This window comes from Hyperolius riggenbachi, chromosome 3, assembly GCF_040937935.1.
Source record: "Hyperolius riggenbachi isolate aHypRig1 chromosome 3, aHypRig1.pri, whole genome shotgun sequence".
NCBI lineage: Eukaryota > Metazoa > Chordata > Amphibia > Anura > Hyperoliidae > Hyperolius > Hyperolius riggenbachi.
In genome coordinates this window covers 465,070,864-465,095,777 of record NC_090648.1, presented here as the reverse complement: position 1 = coordinate 465,095,777, position 24,914 = coordinate 465,070,864, and the positions used below count along the sequence as shown (strand labels likewise).

The window sequence follows — 24,914 nt, the reverse complement described above, 5'->3', positions numbered from 1 at the left end:
CTACGAACTACGATGCATAGATGCAAACTACGATGCGTAAATTCGCACTGGCGTCGTTTCTGCTCATCCCTGATTGGGACAAATCAATTGCAGAAGAGGTGTCTGTTTCAATGAACAGCCAGTGTTACATATCAGACTACAGAGTATTTTTTTCTGAAAGCAAAAACAGTATGAAAAGCTGTGACAATTACAAATGTTCATAACAAGTTTCCTCTGCTCTCTTCAGACACTTCAGTCAGAAAAACAGGACACAGAAGCTGCAACTGTTGGGAGCTTTCTCTCTCTCACGCACAGAATTACACACAGGGTTAACTGATCAAGTGTGAGGGGAATTTCCCCTCTCCTCATGGTTCATACTGCCATCAGTTTTGGCATCAGTAAAGTTTGAAAGTATTTTGATAACAGTAAACAAAGAGGTTGCTAGTGAAATGTATACACCAGTACTTAGCAGCACTTCCCAAACAATTCATCTCAATTGAAAAAAATATGTAAATCGATAGTGTTCCTTTAATTATGTTACTTTCACTGTTACTTTCACTACAGTTTCTCTTACCAGAGCTGAAAATCTTAGGAGAAATGGGGGATCCGGCATGTGTCCGGAGTTAAGCATCAGTGCGCAGGTACTGTTCCAGCAACGTGCGTCCTACAGCGCGACCATTGCCGGGAGCACTCTGCGCATGCGCATAACATAATCGTGACATTATGTGCTGAGCGCTCCCGCCTGCGGTCATGTACCCACACGCAGCCGGACCAGCGTCTGCACACTGATGCCTGACTCCAGTGACCCGTAAGAGCCTGCTGGGGGGGCTTTAGGTAAGAAAGGAGGGGGACACTGGAGAACGAGGGGAAGTGGTGGCCATCAGGACAGCTCCTCAGACATGCTGGCTTCCCCCTGTTTCTCCTAAAGTTTTCAGCTCTGGTAGCCTTTAAAGAGTAAAATAGTGGGAGAAAAGTTTGCATTAATTTTACACCCACTGGCGTTGTAAGGGAGTTGCGGGAAGTGTGGCCAGCACTGGGGTGTCAGCTGACGAGGGGTGACATCACTCTGCACAGTCTGGGGCCCGAACAGTGATCCTACCACACATGACCCAGCTGTAATTGTTAATCATGCCCTGCTCTTTCTGCGTCCCGATTGCAGAGCCGCAGATCATCAGAGCAGCATGTCTGTTAGGCCTGGTTGACATTAGCGTTCCCTGTCCGGATCCGCCTGATCGGATCTGGACCGTATACTGTACAAACGGAACGTACGTTGCGCATAGCAAAGAAAAGTCTATGCGGACGTTCACATGCGTACGTTCCGTACAGAACGGAGCCGGATCGGATCCGGACTCCGGACACTTTTCCAACATGCGCTATTTTTCGGGTCCGGATCATCCGGCCCATGCACCCGGACCGGAGCCTGACTGCACCATCCGGAAATAGAAACCTATGGGGAACGGAAAGCACAGAACACACAGGATACAAACACCTGACGTTCTACCCCACTTCCTATGCATATTCTAGCGGCCATTTCGGATGGGGACACATGGGCAGCAGTGGAGCAGCAGTGACTAACGTGCTGGAGCTGTTTGGCAGTATGTCGGAGGTGGAGGTGAGGCCTAAACAGCGGAGGACCTGATTCTACAGGTGCACCAGGTGCACCTTCTGCTGACCCCAACAATTTTATTAGTAATTTCGCTGTTTTTACCACACGGATCCGGATGGCAGCCTGATACATTCCTGATGCAAACGGACCGGATCCGGATCGGATCCGGACCGGAACCGTACAAACAGAACGTACGTTCCGCATAGCAATGCAAAGTCTATGCGGACGTTCACATGCGTACGCTCTGTACATAACGGAGCCGGATCGGATCCGGACTCCGGACACTCCAGCCCCTACAATCTACCTATCACTGCCTGTCGGCCACTACAATCTGCCTGTCAATACCTCCCCACCACTACAGTCTACATATCCCTACCTGTCGGCCACTACAGTCTACATATCCCTACCTGTCGGCCCCTACAATCTACCTATCACTACCTGTCGGCCCCTACAATCTACCTATCACTACCTGTCGGTCATTACAATCTGCCTGTCAATACCTCCCCACCACTACATTCTACCTATCCCTACCTGTCGGCCACTACAATTAACCTATCACTACCTGTCGGCCACTACAGTCTACCTATCACTACCTGTCGGCCACTACAGTCTACCTATCACTACCTGTCGGCCACTACAGTCTACCTATCGGCTACTCCAATCTACCTTCATGGCATTCTTCAGAGATTTTGTTCCAAATTGACATGACCACATGATCATCAAACAGTTTCTGCAGATTTATCATCAAACTGATTCTGATTCTGATTCTGCTCATCCATGGGGAACCTACTGCTTTCTTATGTGTTTGCGGAACATTGTCTAATTGCCTTAAGGATTGGTTCACATGGTCTCGGTCAAATGCTTTTCTGCAAGCGTGCAGAAAAGCATTTGACTTCTTTCAGCGATGATCTGTGTTTTTCATCCCCACAAACGGACAGACACGTGGTGGTAAATGACTAGGGTCGTCAGAAACGACAGGAAAAATAAGGATAAAAACATGGCGATTGCGCAAACAGCAAACAATGGTAAACAATGGTATATGCGCTGCCAATTCATATGTATGGGCAGTGCTTAGACAACGAGCGTCCGTGTAAACCAGGCCTTAGGGTCACTTTGCCTGTGTTCTGGGAGGAAACTCAGTGCACAGCATCAGAGTTACACCCTAGCTACGCCACTGTTTACACCTACAGAATCTGTGTGTTAATCTTGTTCCTGGAAGCTGTGAAAGCAGCCAGCGACCCTAGTGAGGAAGCAAGGCACTCCTGATAACCATCTCTATAACATCAGGTGCCGCAAAGTACCAGATTATTCATTCCTTCTGCAAGATTACCAGTAGTGTAATAACCACACAAGTATTCAGCATGAGCTCAGTTTTCATTCAGCCTTTTCATAGAGGTAGGCAGCTGTCTACGTATTTCATACAGTCATTTTAAAATCATCTTGATGATATTTTACGAAATTCCACTCTTGCTAATAACAAACTTGATATTTTGCTAATAACAAACTTGCTAGGAACTGGCTAAATAAACATGTATCAATGCTGCACAAATACTTTTGCAATATACAGCAGAGTCCCTAATACCTGGCACAGGAGGGGATCGCCTGATGTCAGATACATGTGTTAGCAACCGGCACAAACCTCACAAACTGGCACAAAAGCACAAACCTCCACCCAAATACTCACCCAGCCTCCAGCGACGTGTAGCAGCCTTCCTCTTGCTCCTAGAGGCTTTCCAACATCCTCCGTGCACGGAAGCCAGCGTGTTACCTGACACGCCGACTTCCGTACATGGATGCCTGAAGCCACTTGGAGCAAGAGGAAGGATGCAGCACTTCACTGAAGGTTCGCTAAGTATTTTAAAGGCCGCAAGCAGGACCGGTTCGCCCATGATGCCAAGTGAGGCAACTTCCTCAGGTGGCAGAAGTCTGGGGGCAGCACCAGGGAGAAACAGGAAGTGAAGAGAGTGCCTGGCCAACCTATACTGGGGCAACTGTACCTGGCTAACCTATACTGGGGCAACTGTACCTAGATGCCAATACTGGGGGCACCTATACCTGACTACCTACCTACCTGGGGCTTCCTCCAGCCCCCTCCACACCGATCACTTCCACACAGTCACCCTCAGCCTCCTTGTTTGCTCACAAGAAGACTTGTTAGCTTGGCTGGGGTATACTTCGCATGCCTGGCCCCACCGCGTGCGCATTCCCTGCTGGGCTCCTGTGGCCAGGAGCGCTCTGTGCTCAGAACTCTTCCAGCTGTAGGAGCAAGAGGGGGTGTGTGCTGGCGAGCTGCGTCTGCGCCGAGTGACCCTGACTTGCCAAGCTACCAGATAAGTGGTGATAACAAAGTGCAACATCATGTTACTAATATTCTAATTGTCGGCACCACTTGTGCCAAAAATAATACAATCAATTACCAATGAGGGGTCAGATCTATCAGAGTTTAACTACCTACTGTAAGCAACAACAACGTAGGAAAAAGGCAATTCAGCAAAGTCCCTAGTATCCTGCACCGGCAGGGATCGTTGCTGAGTACATGTGCTTGCCGGTTGCTTGAGCAACTGGCCGAAAAAGCACAAACTCTGTGCAGGATACAATACTCACAAGCCTCCAGCGATGTACTGTAGTTGCTAGAGAACTCCTGGCAGCTTTCCAGCTTCCTCCGGCATCAGGTCATGTGACACACCAGGAGTCATGCATGAACGCTGGAAACCCGCTAGGAGCTACAGGACATTGTTGGACATTGTGGTGAGTATTTTCTGGCCGGCAAACCCCCATCCAAAAACTCTGTTATCCCCTCAGGCATGCCAATTAGCTGAGACTTCCGGTTGCCTAAGTTCCCAGATAATGGGGACTTTGCTGTATATAGAGCGTTTTACTCTTGGAGAAATATATTTTAAATCTTTCTTTTTGTTATAGAGGTCAGTGCCGGGCTGAGGCAGAGGGGCGCAGTGTAGGAGGGGGGCGCACAACTCACTCAGCTATCATTCCCCTATTGTGTTTGAAGCAGAGAGCAATAAGAAAAGGGGATACATGGCAGCGACTGCAAGCCAGATAACTAGAGATTAAGGAGTTGGGCAGTTAGGCGCCTTGGGGCACCTCTTAATCTAGTAGCAATCAGTGTGTGATGGCTGGAGTGGAGGGATGGAGGGGCGCACTTTGGTGTCTCAGCTTTGGGTGCTGGAGGTCCAGGGGCGTAACAATAGACCCTGCAAGGGATGCAGCTGCAGGGGGGCCCAGAAGCTGCAGGGGGCCCCGTGGGGGCGGAGTTTCTTTTCCCTGTCCTTAGAGACTGACAACTAAGGGTATGGAGAAAAAAAAATTCTGCTCTCTACACATTCCTAATGACTGCATCTGCTCAACCACTGATAAGGAATTGTACAAAGTTTTGCAGACACAGATTTGCAGTCAGTCCCTATTCAATGTTCAGTAGGGTCAAGGGGGGCCCCATCCAAAGTTTCGCAGGGGGGCCCAATGAGTCCTAGTTACGCCACTGTAGAGGTCATTGACCGTATTAAAGAAAACAAGCAATTGAAATATGAGTTTGCAAAGATGTGACAAAATTAGGTATTTTAATTATCCCAGGTTTACCGAAATAACTTATATAATAGGAACAACCTACAAGTTTCATAAGCCTCTTTTTTTATTTTTGGTAGCATGACCAAAAAAAAGAAGAAGAAAGAAACGGAACAAGTCTATAGAAGAATCCTCATATCTGATTGTAAGAGTGCGATTATAATCTTGACCTCATCTACATGACGCAGCGACAGGAGATTTTCCTTCCCGTGTCACTCTAGCAAGGCCTGTGGTAGGAAGTAGCATTTCTAGATGCCTTTCATGTTATCATTATTAAACATGCATAAGCAGTTTAAGGGGACTTACAACACAAGTGTGCAATATCTGTTCTTGATGCTTCGATAAAACTTTCCACGGTCTTCCAAAATGACTGATTTAGGCAACTTTAATAAATAAGAGAGTTTTAATGGAAATCAGCAAAATAAAACAAGTCACAGTGTAATTCCTAGTATCACAGCCTCCACAAGTCGGGTTTTTTTTTTACTAGTCAGATTGTCTGTTAGTCTTCAAGGCTTTCAAGGAAAGTTCATAGGTCAGGAACAAAGCAGCGCTCATTGGAAATCCACGTATGGCGTTGACTGTGATTCCCCTAAAAAAGACCTGAAAGACATTACATTTGTGGTGGATTATAATTTTACCTTCATTGCACATTATCAAAATAATTTAAACACATTGGCCCTAATCCAATTTACTTTTTCTCTTAGGTGATACTTTTATATCTTATCAATAAAATGCATTTTAACCACTTCCCTACCCAGTTCAGCTCAGCTCTGATTACTTTGGCAATAACTTTATCAATAATTATCACAACGAAATAATCTATATATTGTTTTTTTTTCAGGACAAATTAGGCTTTTTGTGGCTGATATTTGTTTTTAGTAATGACCTTATTTTCTATACATTTTAATGGGGAAAAAAAAAAAGAAAAAATACACAATGTAACTTTCATACAATGTAGCTTTAATGTAAACAGTTCTGTTGTACATTAATCCCACATATTTTGTCTTTCCCTCCTGGTTATTTAAACAGTCAATTGTTACATCTGACACACGGTCAAAGCAAATGAAGTAACAAATAGATTCTGCTATTGTCTGCTCCCGGAATGTGTATTACACTTGTTTACTAATTAAGGGCCGGTTCACACGGACGCTTGGCATCTACTGCCAAGCGTTCGGGACTCATCAGCTAAACGCTTCCATACAAGTGAATGGGAGTGTTTAGCATTGAATAGTTACTGGCGATTACCAACGATTGTGCAAACGCGGTGTTCCGATCCCAATTTAACGTGTTTTTTCAGCCGCCCCTAGAAGCCGCATGCGACGTCCAGGGTCGCCTAGCCGCCACGGCTTCATGTCCCCTTGCAGGGATGAGAAACGCCAATCGCAATGGGAAGCAAACGATTGCCGTACCCCCACCCCCAGATGAGCCATCACAGGACGACACGGCTTCTGGCCGCCGCGACGCCGCCTGCCGTCCATGTGAACCAGCCCTAACTCTGCTATTGATTTCCCTGGAAGGAGGAGAGGGGTTTGCTGTCATTACTTTACAACTCTGTAGTGATGTTATCAGGTCAGAGATAGATAAACAGTGTTATCTAAGGTTTTGTAGGGAGAAGAGTGCAGATACTTATTTTTATGTCATAGGGGCAGGAAGTGGTTGATCCACCAGCAAGCAAGAAAATACTCAGAATCAGTTCGACAGTACTTTTCCACCTACTTTTTTGGCTTTTTTTTTCAATTGTAGAGTCCTAAGAAGTTATTTTAAACAGAGGATGAAACTTTATCTCTTAGGAGAAAAAGTGAATTGGATTGGGCCCATTGGCTCATATGCAATTAACTTTTTCTTTTAAGTTTTATCCTATGTGATATTTTTATTCCTCATCAATAAAATACTTGTTAAGCCATCAGTAATCAAGAAAATGTTGTCAGTACTTTTCCACCTACTTTTTACAGAAGATGAAAAATGATCTCCTAGGCAAAAACTTGTTAGAAAAAGTGAATTGCATATAGGCCATTGGGCCCGATCCAATTCACTTTTTCTCGTAAGTTTTCTACCAGGGGATAATTTTTCATCTTCTGTTTAAAATAACTTTTCAGCACTCAGCAATTGAAAAAGTACCAAAAAGTGGGCAAAAAAGTACTGTCAAAATTATTCTGATTATTTTTTTTGCTTGCTAGAGGCTTAAAAGGCATGTTATTGATAAGATGTAAAAACATCACCTAGGAGAAAACTTAGGAAAAAAATGAATTTGATCGGGCTGATTGAGTCATTGACAATACTTATTAGAACAAATTAAATATGAACTCTAGTTAAACATTTATTACATTTCATTATTTGAAAAAGGAAGCTAATCCTGCTGGCATACATTTCTTCCAGAATGCGGGAGTTTCTTGAAAAGGTAGGGGGAAAGTCTTCTCGCGCCTTAATAATATTAACCACTTCCCGACCGCCGTATATACAATTGGCGGCCGGGAAGTGGACGCCGCAAGGACCGCCGTATTGACAATTGGCGGCGGTCCTTGTATGGGCATGGGCGGAGCGATCGCGTCATCCGTGACGCGATCCTCCGCCTCCGCCTGGCGCCGCTCACCCGCCGCAACATCCCGCCGGCCATACGGAAGCGCCGGCGGGATGTTAACCCGACGATCGACGCATACAAAGTGTATAATACACTTTGTAATGTTTACAAAGTGTATTATACAGGCTGCCTCCTGCCCTGGTGGTCCCAATGTCCGAGGGACCACCAGGGCAGGCTGCAGCCACCCTAGTCTGCACCAAGCACACTGATTTCCCCCCCCCCTGCCCCAGATCGCCCACAGCACCCATCAGGACCCCCCCTGCCCACCCCCAGACCCCTGTTTGCACCCAATCACCCCCCTAATCACCCATCAATCACTCCCTGTCACTATCTGTCAACGCTATTTTTTTTTATTCCCCCCCCTGCCCCGTGCTCCCTCCTGATCACCCCCCCACCCCTCAGATTCTCCCCAGACCCCCCCCCCCAGACCCCCCCCCGCATGTACTGTATGCATCTATCCCCCCTGATCACCTGTCAATCACCTGTCCATCACCTGTCAATCACCCATCAATCACCCGTCAATCACCCGTCAATCACCCCCTGTCACTGCCACCCATCAATCAGCCCCTAACCTGCCCCTTGCGGGCAATCTGATCACCCCCCCCCACACCAATAGATCGCCCGCAGATCCGACATCAGATCACCTCCCAAATCCATTGTTTACATCTATTCTCTCCTCTAAACACCCACTAATTACCCATCAATCACCCATCAATCACCCCCTATCACCACCTGTCACTTTTACCTATCAGATCAGACCCTAATCTGCCCCTTGCGGGCACCCAATCACCCGCCCACACGCTCAGATTGCCCTCTGACCCCCCCCTTATCAATTCACCAGTGCATTAATTACATCTGTTCTTCCCTGTAATAACCCACTGATCACCTGTCAATCACCTGCCAATCACCTATCACCCATCAATCACCCCCTGTCACTACCACCCAACAATCAGCCCCTAACCTGCCCCTTGCGGGCAATCTGATCACCCACCCACACCAATAGATCGCCCGCAGATCCGACATCAGATCACCACCCAAGCGCAGTGTTTCCATCTATTCTCTTCTCTAAACACCCACTAATTACCCATCAATCACCCCCTATCACCACCTGTCACTGTTACCCATCAGATCAGACCCTAATCTGCCCCTTGCGGGCACCCAATCGCCCGCCTACACGCTCAGATTGCTCTCAGACCCCCCCTTAACAATTCGCCAGTGCAATATTTACATCTGTTCTCCCCTGTAATAACCCACTGATTACCTGTCAATCACCTATCAATCACCCATCAATCACCCCCTGTCACTGCCACCCATCAATCACCCCCTGTCATTGCCACCCATCAATCACCCGCTGTCACTGCCACCCATCAATCAGCCCCTAACCTGCCCCTTGCGGGCAATCTGATCACCCACCCACACCAATAGATCGCCCGCAGATCCGACATCAGATCACCACCCAAGCGCAGTGTTTCCATCTATTCTCTCCTCTAAACACCCACTAATTACCCATCAATCACTCCCTATCACCACCTGTCACTGTTACCTATCAGATCAGACCCTAATCTGCCGCTTGCGGGCACCCAATCACCCGCCTACACGCTCAGATTGCCCTCAGACACCCCCTTATCAATTCGCCAGTGCAATATTTACATCTGTCCTTCCCTGTAATAACCCACTGATCACCTGTCAATCACCTGCCAATCACCTATCACCCATCAATCACCCCCTGTCACTGCCACCCAACAATCAGCCCCTAACCTGCCCCTTGCGGGCAAACTGATCACCCACCCACACCAATAGATCGCCCGCAGATCCGACATCAGATCACCACCCAAGCGCAGTGTTTCCATCTATTCTCTCCTCTAAACACCCACCAATTACCCATCAATCACCCATCAATCACCCCCTATCACCACCTGTCACTGTTACCCATCAGATCAGACCCTAATCTGCCCCTTGCGGGCACCCAATCGCCCGCCTACACGCTCAGATTGCTCTCAGACCCCCCCTTATCAATTCGCCAGTGCAATATTTACATCTGTTCTCCCCTGTAATAACCCACTGATTACCTGTCAATCACCTATCAATCACCCATCAATCACCCCCTGTCACTGCCACCCATCAATCACCCCCTGTCACTGCCACCCATCAATCACCCGCTGTCACTGCCACCCATCAATCAGCCCCTAACCTGCCCCTTGCGGGCAAACTGATCACCCACCCACACCAATAGATCGCCCGCAGATCCGACATCAGATCACCACCCAAGCGCAGTGTTTCCATCTATTCTCTACCCTAAACACCCACTAATTACCCATCAATCACCCCCTGTCACTGCTACCTATCAGATTAGACCCCTATCTGCCCCTAGGGCACTCAATCACCCGCCCACACCCTCAGAATGCCCTCAGACCCCAGCCCTGATCACCTCGCCAGTGCATTGCTTGCATCTATTCCCCCCTCTAATCACACCTTGAGACACCCATCAATCACCTCCTGTCACCCCCTAGCACACCTACCCATCAGATCAGGCCCCAATTTGCCCCGTGTGGGCTCCTGATCACTCGGCCAAACCCTCAGATCCCCCTCAGACCCCCTTCCGATCACCTCCCCAGTGCATTGATTGCATCTCTTTTCCCCTCTAACCACCCCCTGAGACACCCATCAATCACCTCCTGTCACCCCCCTAGCACTCCTATCCATCAGATCAGGCCCAATACAACCTGTCATCTAAAAGGCCACCCTGCTTATGACCGGTTCCACAAAATTCGGCCCCTCATAGACCACCTGTCATCAAAATTTGCAGATGCTTATACCCCTGAACAGTCATTTTGAGACAATTGGTTTCCAGACTACTCACGGTTTTGGGCCTGTAAAATGCCAGGGCGGTATAGGAACCCCACAAGTGACCCCATTTTAGAAAAAAAGACACCCCAAGGTATTCTGTTAGGTGTATGACGAGTTCATAGAAGATTTTATTTTTTGTCAAAAGTTAGCGGAAATTAATTTTTATTGGTTTTTTTTCACAAAGTGTCATTTTTCACTAACTTGTGACAAAAAATAAAATCTTCTATGAACTCGCCATACACCTAACGGAATACCTTGGGGTGTCTTCTTTCTAAAATGGGGTCACTTGTGGGGTTCCTATACTGCCCTGGCATTTTAGGGGCCCTACACCGCGAGGAGTAGTCTAGAAAACAAATGCTTCAAAATGACCTGTGAATAGGACGTTGGGCCCCTTAGCGCACCTAGGCTGCAAAAATGTGTCACACATGTGGTACCGCCGTACTCAGGAAAAGTAGTATAATGTGTTTTGGGGTGTATTTTTACACATACCCATGCTGGGTGGGAGAAATTTCTATGTAAATGAACAATTGTGTGTAAAAAAATCAAACAATTGTCATTTACAGAGATATTTCTCCCACTTAGCATGGGTATGTGTAAAAATACACCCCAAAACGCATTATACTACTTCTCCTGAGTACGGCGGTACCACATGTGTGGCACTTTTTTACACCCTAAGTACGCTAAGGGGCCCAAAGTCCAATGAGTACCTTTAGGATTTCACAGGTCATTTTGCGACATTTGGTTTCAAGACTACTCCTCACGGTTTAGGGCCCCTAAAATGCCAGGGCAGTATAGGAACCCCACAAATGACCCCATTCTAGAAAGAAGACACCCAAAGGTATTCCGTACGGAGTATGGTGAGTTCATAGAAGATTTTATTTTTTGTCACAAGTTAGCGGAAAATGACACTTTGTGAAAAAAAACTATTAAAATCAATTTCCGCTAACTTGTGACAAAAAAATAAAAACTTCTATGAACTCACCATACTCCTAACGGAATACCTTGGGGTGTCTTCTTTCTAAAATGGGGTCATTAGTGGGGTTCCTATACTGCCCTGGCATTTTAGGGGCCCTAAACCGTGAGGAGTAGTCTTGAAACAAAAATGACCTGTGAAATCCTAAAGGTACTCATTGGACTTTGGGCCCCTTAGTGCAGTTAGGGTGCAAAAAAGTGCCACACATGTGGTATCGCCGTACTCGGGAGAAGTAGTACAATGTGTTTTGGGGTGTATTTTTACACATACCCATGCTGGGTGGGAGAAATACCTCTGTAAATGACAATCTTTTGATTTTTTTACACACAATTGTCCATTTACAGAGGTATTTCTCCCACCCAGCATGGGTATGTGTAAAAATACACCCCAAAACACATTGTACTACTTCTCCCGAGTATGGCGATACCACATGTGTGGCACTTTTTTGCACCCTAACTGCGCTAAAGGGCCCAAAGTCCAATGAGTACCTTTAGGATTTCACAGGTCATTTTGAGAAATTTCGTTTCAAGACTACTCCTCACGGTTTAGGGCCCCTAAAATGCCAGGGCAGTATAGGAACCCCACAAATGACCCCATTTTAGAAAGAAGACACCCCAAGGTATTCCGTTAGGAGTATGGTGAGTTCATAGAAGATTTTATTTTTTGTCAAAAGTTAGCGGAAATTGATTTTAGTTGTGTTTTTTCACAAAGTGTCATTTTCCGCTAACTTTTGACAAAAAATAAAATCTTCTATGAACTCACCATACTCCTAACGGAATTTCTTGGGGTGTCTTCTTTCTAAAATGGGGTCATTTGTGGGGTTCCTATACTGCCCTGGCATTTTAGGGGCCCTAAACCGTGAGGAGTAGTCTTGAAACGAAATTTCTCAAAATGACCTGTGAAATCCTAAAGGTACTCATTGGACTTTGGGCCCTTTAGCGCAGTTAGGGTGCAAAAAAGTGCCACACATGTGGTATCGCCGTACTCAGGAGAAGTATTATAATGTGTTTTGTGGTGTATTTTTACACATACCCATGCTGAGTGGGAGAAATATCTCTGTAAATGGACAACTGTGTGTAAAAAAAATTAACAAATTGTCATTTACAGAGATATTTCTCCCACCCAGCATGGGTATGTGTAAAAATACACCCCAAAACACATTATACTACTTCTCCTGAGTACGTCAATACCACATGTGTGGCACTTTTTTGCAGCCTAACTGCGCTAAGGGGTCCAAAGTCCAATGAGCACCTTTAGGCTTTACAGGGGTGCTTACAATTTAGCACCCCCCAAAATGTCAGGACAGTAAACACACCCCACAAATGACCCCATTTTGGAAAGTAGACCCTTCAAGGTATTCAGAGAGGGGCATGGTGAGTCCGTGGCAGATTTCATTTTTTTTGTCGCAAGTTAGAAGAAATGGAAACTTTTTTTTTTTTTTTTCCTCACAAAGTGTCATTTTCCGCTTACTTGTGACAAAAAATAATATCTTCTATGAACTCACTATGCCTCTCAGTGAATACTTTGGGATGTCTTCTTTCCAAAATGGGGTCATTTGGGGGGTATTTATACTATCCTGGAATTCTAGCCCCTCATGAAACATGACAGGGGGTCAGAAAAGTCAGAGATGCTTGAAAATGGGAAAATTCACTTTTTGCACCATAGTTTGTAAACGCTATAACTTTTACCCAAACCAATAAATATACACTGAATGGGTTTTTTTTAATCAAAAACATGTTTGTCCACATTTTTCGCGCTGCATGTATACAGAAATTTTACTTTATTTGAAAAATGTCAGCACAGAAAGTTAAAAAAATCATTTTTTTGCCAAAATTCATGTCTTTTTTGATGAATATAATAAAAAGTAAAAATCGCAGGAGCAATCAAATAGCACTAAAAGAAAGCTGTATTAGTGACAAGAAAAGGAGCCAAAATTCATTTAGGTGGTAGGTTGTATGAGCGAGCAATAAACCGTGAAAGCTGCAGTGGTCTGAATGGAAAAAAAGTGGCCGGTCCTTAAGGGGTAGAAAGCCCTAGGTCCTCAAGTGGTTAAGACTGAGGCACAAGTGCTGTGACTCTCTGCTGGCCAAATTATTTTTCTTTCATAAAGTTTTGATAGGAGTTCTCTGGTATCTGTAAAAAAGCTAAAACTGACACGCTTGTTTTGGCCCCCTGCAGCTGTAATGTCCCGCGCTGTCCTCTTCCGATGCTACGTTCGCTGCCGCCGGTAACCTGCTAATTATTTGCCTAACTAGAGGAATAGAACTGTGGCTGTGTGGCTCGCTCCCGCACTCGTCACTGGGAGCTTACTTCGCAGGGCGCAATAAAAAGTTTTCTTGTTCTGCACCTGCACAGTGAGCTCCTGATGACGCACGTGGGACTGAGTCCGCGCATCCACAGTTCTTTTCGTCTAGTTAGATGAATAATTAGCAGGTTACTGGCGTCGGGGAACGTAGCATCGGAAGAGGACAGCGCGGGACATTACAGCTGCAGGGGGCATAGAAGCCCCAGGTAAGTGTCAGTTTTAGCTTTTTTACAGATACCAGAGAACCCCTTTATAGCAAACCTTACAGCAGGAGGAGGTGGCAGTGCTTCCCATGACAGGCTGCATCTGATTAGGCTCTGCACATCCATGCAGTTGGTCAAATATAGGCAGGTTACATAACCTGTGACTTTGTAAAATGTAATTTCAGCTGGCAAGATGGCCCAGATTTACATCTGGGGCATTGTGACCTGCACTCATCTCATGCACATTCTTGTAGAGCCATGAACAACATCAGGGCCCATATGAAATTAACATTTTCTCCTATTTTTCGTCTTGTATTTAAAGAGACTCCGTAACAAAAATTGCATCCTGTTTTTTATCATCCTACAAGTTCCAAAAGCTATTCTAATGTGTTCTGGCTTACTGTAGCACTTTCTTCTATCACAGTCTCTGTAATAAATCAATGTATCTTTCCCCTGTCAGACTTGTCGGCCTGTGTCTGGAAGGCTGCCAAGTACTTCAGTGTTGTGGTTCTGCTATGCAGCCCCCCTCTATGCACACTCCAGTGTGTGTTATTTACATAAGCCAGCAGCTTCTCTGCTTATCAGTGAAAGAGAGCTGGATAAACATCCTTCTCTGTTAGGCTGTGAAAGGAGCTGGGCTGTAACATACTGAGGAATTACACAGACACGGGCAGAGCTGTCTGCAGGAAGCCTGTCACTTCAGTGTGAGAGAGCTGCAGGGGGTGAAGGTAACACACACAAATGATCTCTTGAGATTCAAAAGGAAGGCTGTATACAGCCTGCTTGTGTATGGATGTATTTTCTATGTGTGGACATATTGTACATCAACCTACTTCCTGTTTTGGTGGCCATTTTGTTTGTTTATAAACACACTTTTTAAAACTGTTTTTAACCACTTTTAATGCGGCGAGGAGCGGCGAAATTGTGACAGAGGGTAATAGGAGATGTCCCCTAACGCACTGGTATGTTTACTTTTGTGCGATTTTAACAATACAGATTCTCTTTAAAATAATTAACCAGTACTTTGCAATCGAGAAAGTACAAAAAAGTAGGGGAAAAATTACTATTAAACTGATTTTGTTTTCTTGCTCTCAGGTAGTTTAAAAGGAATTTTATAGACCAGGGGCCTTCCTAGCCCCAAAGATCAGTGGCACGTGCCCCGGATCTAATCTGGGGTGCCCCAGATGTCCCCCAGGCAGAGTCAGCCGTGGTGCCTCAATGGCCAGCATGCTGGGAGCTGTGGTACATCAATCAGGGTTATGCTGGGTGCTGTGGTGCCTCTATGTGGGCATACTGGGTGCTGCGGCACCATGTTAGGCACTGTGATGCCTTTATGGGGGCATGCAGGGAGCTGTGGTTCTTCTATGGAGGCATGCTGGGAGTTGTGGTGCCTCAATGGGAGGCCCATGGGCGCATGGGAGGGGGTCTACTAGAACAAGGCTACCACCGGTGGTACTTTGCTGTTGGCCAGGTGGTACACACCAGGTTTGCCTGCCACTTTATTGCCCGCATGCCACTTGTCCTGGTCCTGTCCTGCCTGCACAGTTTGGCTCCTCCTCCCTCGCTCCTTGCTGTGCTGCTCTGCAGCATACTTCAGACCTCAGATCAGTGGGGAAGAGACAGTCAGGCAAATAGTGCACAGTAATAGTGCAGATACAGAAAGGGACATCACTGCTCACTTCCTGTACTTGAAGTATACGCGCCGTCACCATGCACCGTTTGCCTGACTCTCACTTCTCTGCGACTGGCTTACCGATGTGAACTATTCCACAGGGCAGCACAGTAAGGATTGAGCAAGGGGGGAGCCGAACTTTGTGGTGAGTCACTGCCTAGCTCTCAGCTCTCTGATGGTGGGACTAGGCTACCTATAAAATTATGCAGGGGAATGTTATGTAATAACAGTGCAGGAGATTTGAGCGCAGCCGGCGCCATCACAGGCCGAAATAGGAATTATGGCTATAGCGGTGCACACTGAGTAACTTCGGCGCCATCAGAAAACAGTGCTGAAGTTGCTTTTAAAACACTGCAATTCTGCTTCCAGCAATAGCCGTATACCAGCCCTGCTGATCTATGTCTCTGCAGACGTGTCTGAATCACACCACAAACAAGCATGCAGCTAACCTTGTCAGATCTGACAATAATGTCAGAAACACCTGATCTGCATGTGTTTGTTCAGGAGCTGTGGCTAAAAGTATTAGAGTCAGAGGATCAGCATGATAGCCAGGTAACTGGCATTGCTTAAAAGGAAATAAATATGGCAGCCTCAATATGCCTCTCACTTAATTTCGCCTTCAACTGCTCACTTTTTTTCACAGTAGTGGTCCTTTAAACAGTTGAAATTTGACAGTTGGAAAATAACAGTTTAAATAAGACAGTTAGAAAAGGGCAGTTGGAAAATGGCAGTTGGAAAATGGCAGATAAAATTTGACAGTTGGAAAATAGCAGATGGAAAATGGCAGATGGAAAATGGCAGTTGGAAAATGGCAGTTGGAAAATAGCAGTTGGAAAATGACAGTTGGAAAATGGCAGTTAAAAGTTGAACTGTCATTTTCCAACTGTCATTTTCCAACTGCCATTTTCCAACTGCCATTTCCCAACTGTCAAATTTTAACTGCCATTTTTCAACTGTTATTTTCCAACTGTCATTTTCCAACTGCCATTTTCCAACTGTCAAATTTTAACTGCCATTTTCCAACGGTCAAATTTTAACTGCCATTTTCCAACTGTCAAATTTTAACTGCCATTTTCCAACTGTCAAATTTTAACTGCCATTTTCCAACTGTCAAATTTTAACTGCCATTTTCCAACTGTGAAATTTAACTGCCATTTTCCAACTGTCAAATTTTAACTGCCATTTTCCAACTGTCATTTTCCAACTTTCATTTTCCAACTGTCAAATTTTAACTGCCATTTTCCAACTGTCAAATTTTAACTGCCATTTTCCAACTGTCATTTTCCAACTGTCATTTTCCAACTGCCATTTTCCAACTGTCAAATTTTAACTGGCATTTTCCAAATGTCAAATTTTAACTGCCATTTCCAACTGTCAAATTTTAACTGCCATTTTCCAACGGTCAAATTTTAACTGCCATTTTCCAACAGTCAAATTTTAACTGCCATTTTCCAACTGTCAAATTTTAACTGCCATTTTCCAACTGTCAAATTTTAACTGCCATTTTCCAACTGTCAAATTTTAACTGCCATTTTCCAACTGTGAAATTTAACTGCCATTTTCCAACTGTCAAATTTTAACTGCCATTTTCCAACTGTCATTTTCCAACTGTCAAATTTTAACTGCCATTTTCCAACTGTCAAATTTTAACTGCCATTTTCCAACTGTCATTTTCCAACTGTCATTTTCCAACTGTCAAATTTTAACTGCCATTTTTCAACTGTCAAATTTTAACTGCCATTTTCCAAATGTCAAATTTTAACTGTCATTTTCCAACTGTCAAATTTTAACTGTCATTTTCCAACTGTCAAATTTTAACTGCCATTTCTCAACTGTCATTTTCATACAGCCAAATTTTAACTGGTTTTTAACAGCCATTATTTTCCAACTGTCATTTTTCAACTTCCATTTTTCGACTATCCTTTTCCAATTGTTTCCTTCTTCCTTTCTTATTTTATTTATTTTGCCTTGAGATCCTCAATGTTGAATGTTGATTTGCCACCTCATTTTGTGTTTTGGGGGCTACATTTGCATCACGATTTGCACAATTTAAAACTGGCTATCTCTAACAGTGACAGGTGTCAGATATGGTGGCTGGTTTAGGGCTCTGCCTCTGGCGTAGGAGTCCTGGGTTCAAATCTTGACTCTTCCTATTCAGTAAGCCAGCACCTATTACGTAAGGAGTTCTTTGGGCAAGACTCCTTAACACTGCTACTGCCTACTGAGTGCGCTGTAGTGGCTGCCTCGCAAGCGCTTTGAGTCCGACAGGAGAGAAGCGCTATACAAAGAAAGGAATTATTATATTGATAACTGTAGAGAGGGAGTGGAAGAAAAAGCCTATGTTGGTGTTTTATCTTCCTATCTTGCTCCCAGCCTAATGACCCATTTATTGGCTTCAGCTTTCATAGTGGTTCTCTTTTCAGGCTAGAAGCACTTTTAGCCACCTTTGAAACTTGTCCACACATTCTCTACCTTAGTGTTTGGTACTTGTGTTCCTCCACGATGGTGACCCTCTTTTTCTAGGGCTACTTCAAATGTATTTATTTATTGTGCATTATGGTGATTTATTGTTGCGGAGTTGTTTTTCAGATTAACTTGCACTGTTTTTTCTTGATAAAGAGGTACTTTGTTGCTTTGGAATTTTGGATTATCTTAATTACAGAATGATTTACTGCTCTTTCTGTACCAATTTTTAGAGTGCCAACCATTTACTTCTCTTTACTAAAATGTATGGCGCGTGTTTTGCTCTGCATGGCAGTATTAATTGAAAGGAGACAGCACTGTGTTGGCACAGAAATGCATGCAGCAGCTCATTGTCAGAACACACAGCTGCACAGCACATGAGTGTCTGAGATATTACTGAAATAAGCTCAGCAATGCAGCAGTACATCCTGACCTTCCCAGTTGTTATCAAATTACCATTTTAAAGGACCATTACAGTGAAAAAGTAAGCAGTTAAAATCTTTCAGAACCAACATGTTTTGGACTAGTAGAGTTCCTCATTGGGGATACAAAGGGTTGTCTTTGTTTTTTAAAATAATTTCCTAAATGGCAGTTGCTAAGTCTAAGACTTAACAATGGCCGTTCAGCAAATGCTTTTGAAAACAAAGGGAAACCCTGAGACTCCATCGTGAGGAGATGGACTAGTCCAAAACCTGTTGGTTCTGTCAGTTTTTGAAGCGGACCTTAACTGAGAGCTTCCTCTCTGCTCTAAGGAGATAAGCAACAGCATCATAACTTTAAAAAAAACAACATTTCTTTGTTTCAACTTACAGAAATCTTACAAAAACCCTGCAGTGTTTACTTTCTGGTGTCATAGGAACACAAAAGGGTTAACCTCCTGTGTTTACATATTAGCCCAAACTATGGCATAGAGTGGCACACCTGACAGCCCTCATTTACACTTGCTGTATACTTGTTGATAAGGCCTAATTAGACAGGCTAATCTCTCTAGACCAGGGCTTTGCACCTGTGATACGCTTGCCACCGGTGGTACTTTGCTGTTGGCCAGGTGGTACACACCAGATTTGCCTGCCACTTTTTTGTCCACCTGCCACTTGTCCTGGTTCTGTCCTGCCTCCACAAAGTTTGGCTCCCCCTCCCTCGCTCCTTGCCGTGCTTCTCTGCGGCATACTTCAGACCTCAGATCAGTGTGGAGGAGACAGCCAGGCCAACGGTGCACAGTGATGGCGCACATACAGAAAATGACATCACTGCTCATTTGAAGTATACACGCCGTCACTGTGCACCGCTTGCCTGCCTGTCTCTTCACTGCTGCTGGCTTACCAATGCTCTGAGGTGTAGTGGTACTTGAGGTGATACTTGAAGGTTGAGGTGGTACTTGAAGGTTTTCAGGCGATAACAGTGGTACAATTAGTGGAAAGGTTGAAAAGCCCTGCACTAGAAGGTCAGGGAATGATATGGGGGGGGCTGGCAGCAGGCCAGCTCACCCAGCAGAAATCCAGAGCAGCCAGCACAGAGGCCAGGTAACTCTACCTAGTTATGTTTAAGTGTTACTGCCTATTTCTGTGATATGCTACATTTCTTTTGTATTAATTTTGCTGGGCAGGCCTACTAAATTTGGTTCTACTCATGACCACACCCACAGTCTGTTATGTGGCCACACCCATTTTCCATCTGGAGTGCACAAAAGTCCCCCGGATCTCTTGGGATCCTAGCAACACCCCGTTTTGACACATTTTGAAATATAGCCTAGGAGAAAACTCAGGAGAAAAAGTTAACTGCATATGGGCCCAGGTCAGATCATACTCTGTGTGAACTTTTGAAATAGGTGGGGAGTGGGAGTGTTTTGGGCTGCAATGAGCATGTAATAGGCATCCCATTGCCTCCCCTTCCGCGTTTAGCTTTTGAAAAGCCTTTGACATAGGCAAACTGGGCAGCTGGGACTTTTTCAGGTTGGGCAGTATGTCTACAAAACAAAGGTACGGTGCACCAGCACTCAGGTATCAAAGTGGAGGAGAGGCACCCAGCGGCAGCCACCGCCCTCCCCACACCCCCACAACGCTGCACACAATAAGTATCGCTTTCTAAACTGAATGCTACACAGAAGATGAATTGTATGCATGCTCATTGTGAGTTAAGTGTATGAAGCAATACATTCTTGTCAGTAGCGCCAAGTATTTCGTCTCCTTTTTGTTGGGCAGTATGGCTCACAGTGCTGAGTAAGTACATAGGATTATGTCAATACTTAAAAAAGATTTCAGGTACGCGTTAATGTATTTCACAAGATGCTTTTTACAAAAATGATTTATTTAATTTTTTAATGTAAGTTTCATTGAAACTGACACTGGACAGGAATCACGCCTCTTGTCTCTATTAGGTTCACCCTAAAAATGCCAAAACCTTGAGGCTATTTGTTAGTCGTAAGTATACGTTTTTATATTTTACTTTACCTGAAGGCCTTCATTTTGATAACTTTTTGAAATGCAGTCTTTGACGCCGTTATATTTTCTGTCATAAAGACTGTCTGCTTGAAGACGACTCTTCACTACATCCATGGGAGTAGCAGTTCCCCAGGAAATGGCCCCTAATATTAAGTGATAATGAATATTACACTCCTACACATCAACTATTCACTTTAATAAACATTAGTGGGAACATCAGTAATGTTATCATTTAAGTATTATATGATTGAAGTCGTAGGCCCCAGTTACCTGAACTGAGTTAAAGGACTTGATGTGCAGAGTCTCCCTTCAAACAGTATTTGTTCTTGGGTATTGCACACCGGGGATACAGGAAAAGATAAATGGAGAGAGGAAAAGGGAAGGTGCATGGATGGAAGAGAATGACTGGACCCCACAGCACTGGGCCTCTGCCCCCGAGAATGTCTGGACCCCACAGCACTGGGCCTCTGCCCCCGAAAATGTCTGGACCCCACAGCACTGGGCCTCTCCCCCCCCCCCCCAGAATGACTGGACCCCACAGCACTGGGCCTCTGCCCCCGAGAATGTCTGGACCCCACAGCACTGGGCCTCCGCCCCCGAGAATGTCTGGACCCTACAATACTGGGCCTCTCCCCCCCCCCCCGAATGACTGGACCCCACAGCACTGGGCCTCTGCCCCCGAGAATGTCTGGACCCCACAGCACTGGGCCTCTCCCCCCCCCCCCAGAATGACTGGACCCCACAGCACTGGGCCTCTGCCCCCGAGAATGTCTGGACCCCACAGCACTGGGCCTCTGCCCCCGAGAATGTCTGGACCCTACAATACTGGGCCTCCCCCCCCCCCAGAATGACTGGACCCCACAACACTGGGCCCCAACTTTATTAATTTGTTTCTATGAATTTAGCTTATTTAATAGTCAAAAATATACACTGTATTTTATATTTATCGTCGCCTGGATAGTGTACTGATGTAGGCTTCGAGCTCTTGACCTAGGTTTGAATCCTGGCTCAAGCCAGTACATAAAAACAGTACGTAGTTTTTGGGCAAGGCTCCGTAATTATATTGGTTGCCTGTGGAGAGACCTAAGTGGCTGAAGCTCTGACGCTTAGAATCCACCAGGAGAAAAGCGCCCTATAAATGTTCTGTGTCTTGTCTAGTGTTCATTTTAGCTAATTTAATTCCTTAAAAAAATTAGAAAAACCATATATTTTAGCTTTATTATTCAATTATTAAATGGCTAAAACAGGTCATACTTATATTAAATTAAGCAGCAGGTCATTTGTGACAGCCATAGTCTTGTTTTCTTTTCCTCAGGTGCTCTGGATATGGTTATAAATAGCTGAACTCCAGCACCCCCAACTCCAAAATTAACCAAAGTCCAGCCTAGCGGTGGGAGCAACACTGACAGTAATTTTGACTTTGGGGTTTGGCTAATAAATAACTGAGCTTCTGACGGGCGGCGGTGGCACTAAGCGGCCTAGAAAGTTCAGCTACTGTGTAAACTCTGCAGTGCATAAGTAGCTTGAATGAAACCTGTGATAAACACAACATAAGTGTAATTCCCATGCGTGTCCTTGGGTGTGCGCCTCCTTGGTTGCGCTCCCCTGGCGAAGAGCATTCTGCACCTGCGTAGTTGGTTAAGGCCTGTAATTGCACTGGCGCAGAATGCTTTCGGTCATTGGATTGCAACTTTGGAGACTGGCTCAGCCGTGAGATTTACTGGGATGGACAACAATGGAATGGACTGGACCTGAAGGACACAAAGGGAGCCCACGGACTACGGGGGCTGGAGGGTGTCCCAGGTAAGTATAAATCCTTATGTAGCTTTCAGTTTTGTTGATAAAAACATCAGTGCTTTTCAGTTCTGCTTTATATAGCACAGAGCAAATTGATTCATTTGTTTTTCTGTGCATATAAAACACAATAAATAAGTATTTATTTCTAATAACTCGTGGAATGCACAATACTGTAAGATCCTGCAGATCTTATATCAAAAGTGCATGAAAATAGTAGACTGCACAGCGATCACTTTTCTCTGACTCTGACCACAGACACTTCCAGTGTGGTTAACCAACTGCAGGAAGATGGATGTTTTTTATCAGGCCTCTACAGTAGACATCATAATATATAACAATATATAACATGTCACAGAAGGCAACACTATACGCCCAGATTACTATGATAAGGAACCTCTCCATTTAAAAGACCACTACCACCATGAACACATTTTTAAAGGACCACTATTGCGAACATTGTAAAATATCTATAAACACATACAAATAAGAAGTAGGTTTCTTCCAGAGTAAAATGAATCATAAATTACTTTTCTCCTATGTTGCTGTCACTTACAGTAAGTAGTAGAAATCTGACAGAACCCACACGTTTTGGGCAAGCCCATCTCCTCATGGGGGATTCTCAGGTTTTTTTTTTTATTTTCAAAAGCACTTAGTGAATGGCAGTTGCTCCGTCCAACTGCCAAAAGAGTGTGCAGCAAGCAGGGAGGCTAGCCAGCATCTTTGTATAAATCATTTTCAAGGATTGTCTTTATAAAAAAATAAAGGCCATGCTGAGAATCTCCCATGAAGAGGTGGACTAGCCCAAAACCTGTCGGCAATTTCAGATTTCTACTGCCTACTGTAAGTGACAGCAACATAGGAGAAAAGTAATTTATGGCTCATTTTACTCTGGAAGAAACCAACTTCTTATTTGTATGTGTTAACATGTTTTTTTTTTATTTTACAATTTTTTGCAACAGTAGTCTTTTAAATTCAAATTACGTTCATATAAGAGGTACTTCTGTCCCAGAATAAAATGCACTGTAAATTTCTCCTCTCCTTGCTGTCACTTATAGTAGGTATTAGAAGTCTGAAAGGTTATATTTAGACTAGTCCATCTCTTAACTGGGGATTCTCAAAGTGTCCTGTATTCTTTCTCTACTGGCTGCACACTACTCTGACAGCTGGACTGTGCCACTGCTGTACATGGTTCCGTATAGATGTGTCACTAGCATGCAAGCTAGCAACGTGTACTGTTGCTGTGGAGGGGGAAGAAGCCCTTATGGCCTGGTGCAACCTGTAGTGGTAGTGAGTGGGCAGAGTTGGTGTTGCTCAGGAGTCCGAGCTCCACACTTGTGGGGGATCAGTGAATAATGGCGCACAGTGCCTATGCATAGAAATGGCGCCGCATTAAAAAGATACGCTTATCGCTATTTATCGTTAGTACTGCATAATAATGGCGCACAGGGAAAAAAAGAAGAAAAACGGCACACACTAACGCTATTTATCAATAGTGGCACACACTAACGTTATTTATCAATAGTGGCACACACTAATGTTATTTATCAATAGCGCCCTACATAAGCCAAACTGCAGAAGTTATTTAACTGCAAAACGATGAATGGATTTAATGTAACACTGTCAAGGTTAGGGTTAGGCACCACCAGGGGGGTCTTAGGGTTAGGCACCACCAGGGGGGTGGTTAGGGTTAGGCACCACCAGGGGTGTGGTTAGGGTTAGGCACCACTGGGGGTGGTTCTTAGGGTTAGGCACCACTAGGGGGGTGGTTAGGGTTAGGCACCACCAGGGGGGTGGTTAGGGTTAGGCACCACCGGGGGGTTTAGGGGTTAGGGATAGGTACAGAGAGGGTTCTGTGTGTTAACGCTAAATAACAATAAGGCTTTAACGCTAAATAACAATAAGGCTTTAACGCTAAATAACAATAAGGCTTTAACGTTAAATAGCGATAAGCGGCAAACGGATTAGCGGCAACACTGTGCGCCATTATTCACAGGCGCCATTTTCAGATGGATGCCTACGGAAGCGCCGGCCCAGGCAGGTGGGGAATTTACTGCCTGCAGCTGACCTTGGAGAAGAGGCAGTAAATACACATTGGAAAATGGACAGTGTGAATACCCAGAGGCAAAGGGGCAACTGGCCCAAAGTCCCAGAGCTTATAGGGGGCCCCCAAGGTGTCTCCTCACCACCCCCACTCCAGCTATGGTGACCCATGGGTATGGGGTGCATTTTCACTACCTGTTACCAGAGTCAATACGCAGCCAAAGTCCAAAACATAGAGTGTGGTGATGCCTCCTGTGTCCTGCCTGGATTAGGAAAGACTCCGCTGTGTGTAGCATAGAGTGTGGTGCTGCCTCCTGTGCCCTGCCTGGATTAGGTAAGACTCCACTGTGTGTAGCATAGAGTGTGGTGCTGCCCCCTGTGTCCTGCCTGGATTAGGTAAGACTCCGCTGTGTGTAGCATAGAGTGTGGTGATG

The 24,914-nt window shown here is 45.1% G+C and overlaps 1 protein-coding gene across 2 annotated transcripts in view; it reads right to left on the bottom strand.

Annotated features, from left to right (window-relative positions):
- Positions 1 to 5,545: 5,545 nt before the first annotated feature.
- Positions 5,546 to 24,914, bottom strand: part of SLC25A48 (solute carrier family 25 member 48) — a 46,338-nt gene continuing 26,969 nt past the window's right edge. For both annotated transcript variants that reach the window (XM_068273026.1, XM_068273025.1), the window contains 2 exons: positions 20,653 to 20,786; positions 5,546 to 5,761 (listed from right to left, as the gene is read on the bottom strand). In XM_068273026.1, the coding sequence (XP_068129127.1) occupies positions 5,645 to 5,761; positions 20,653 to 20,786 (251 nt within the window). In that variant the 3' untranslated portion in view covers positions 5,546 to 5,644. The remainder of the gene's footprint in view (positions 5,762 to 20,652; positions 20,787 to 24,914) is intronic.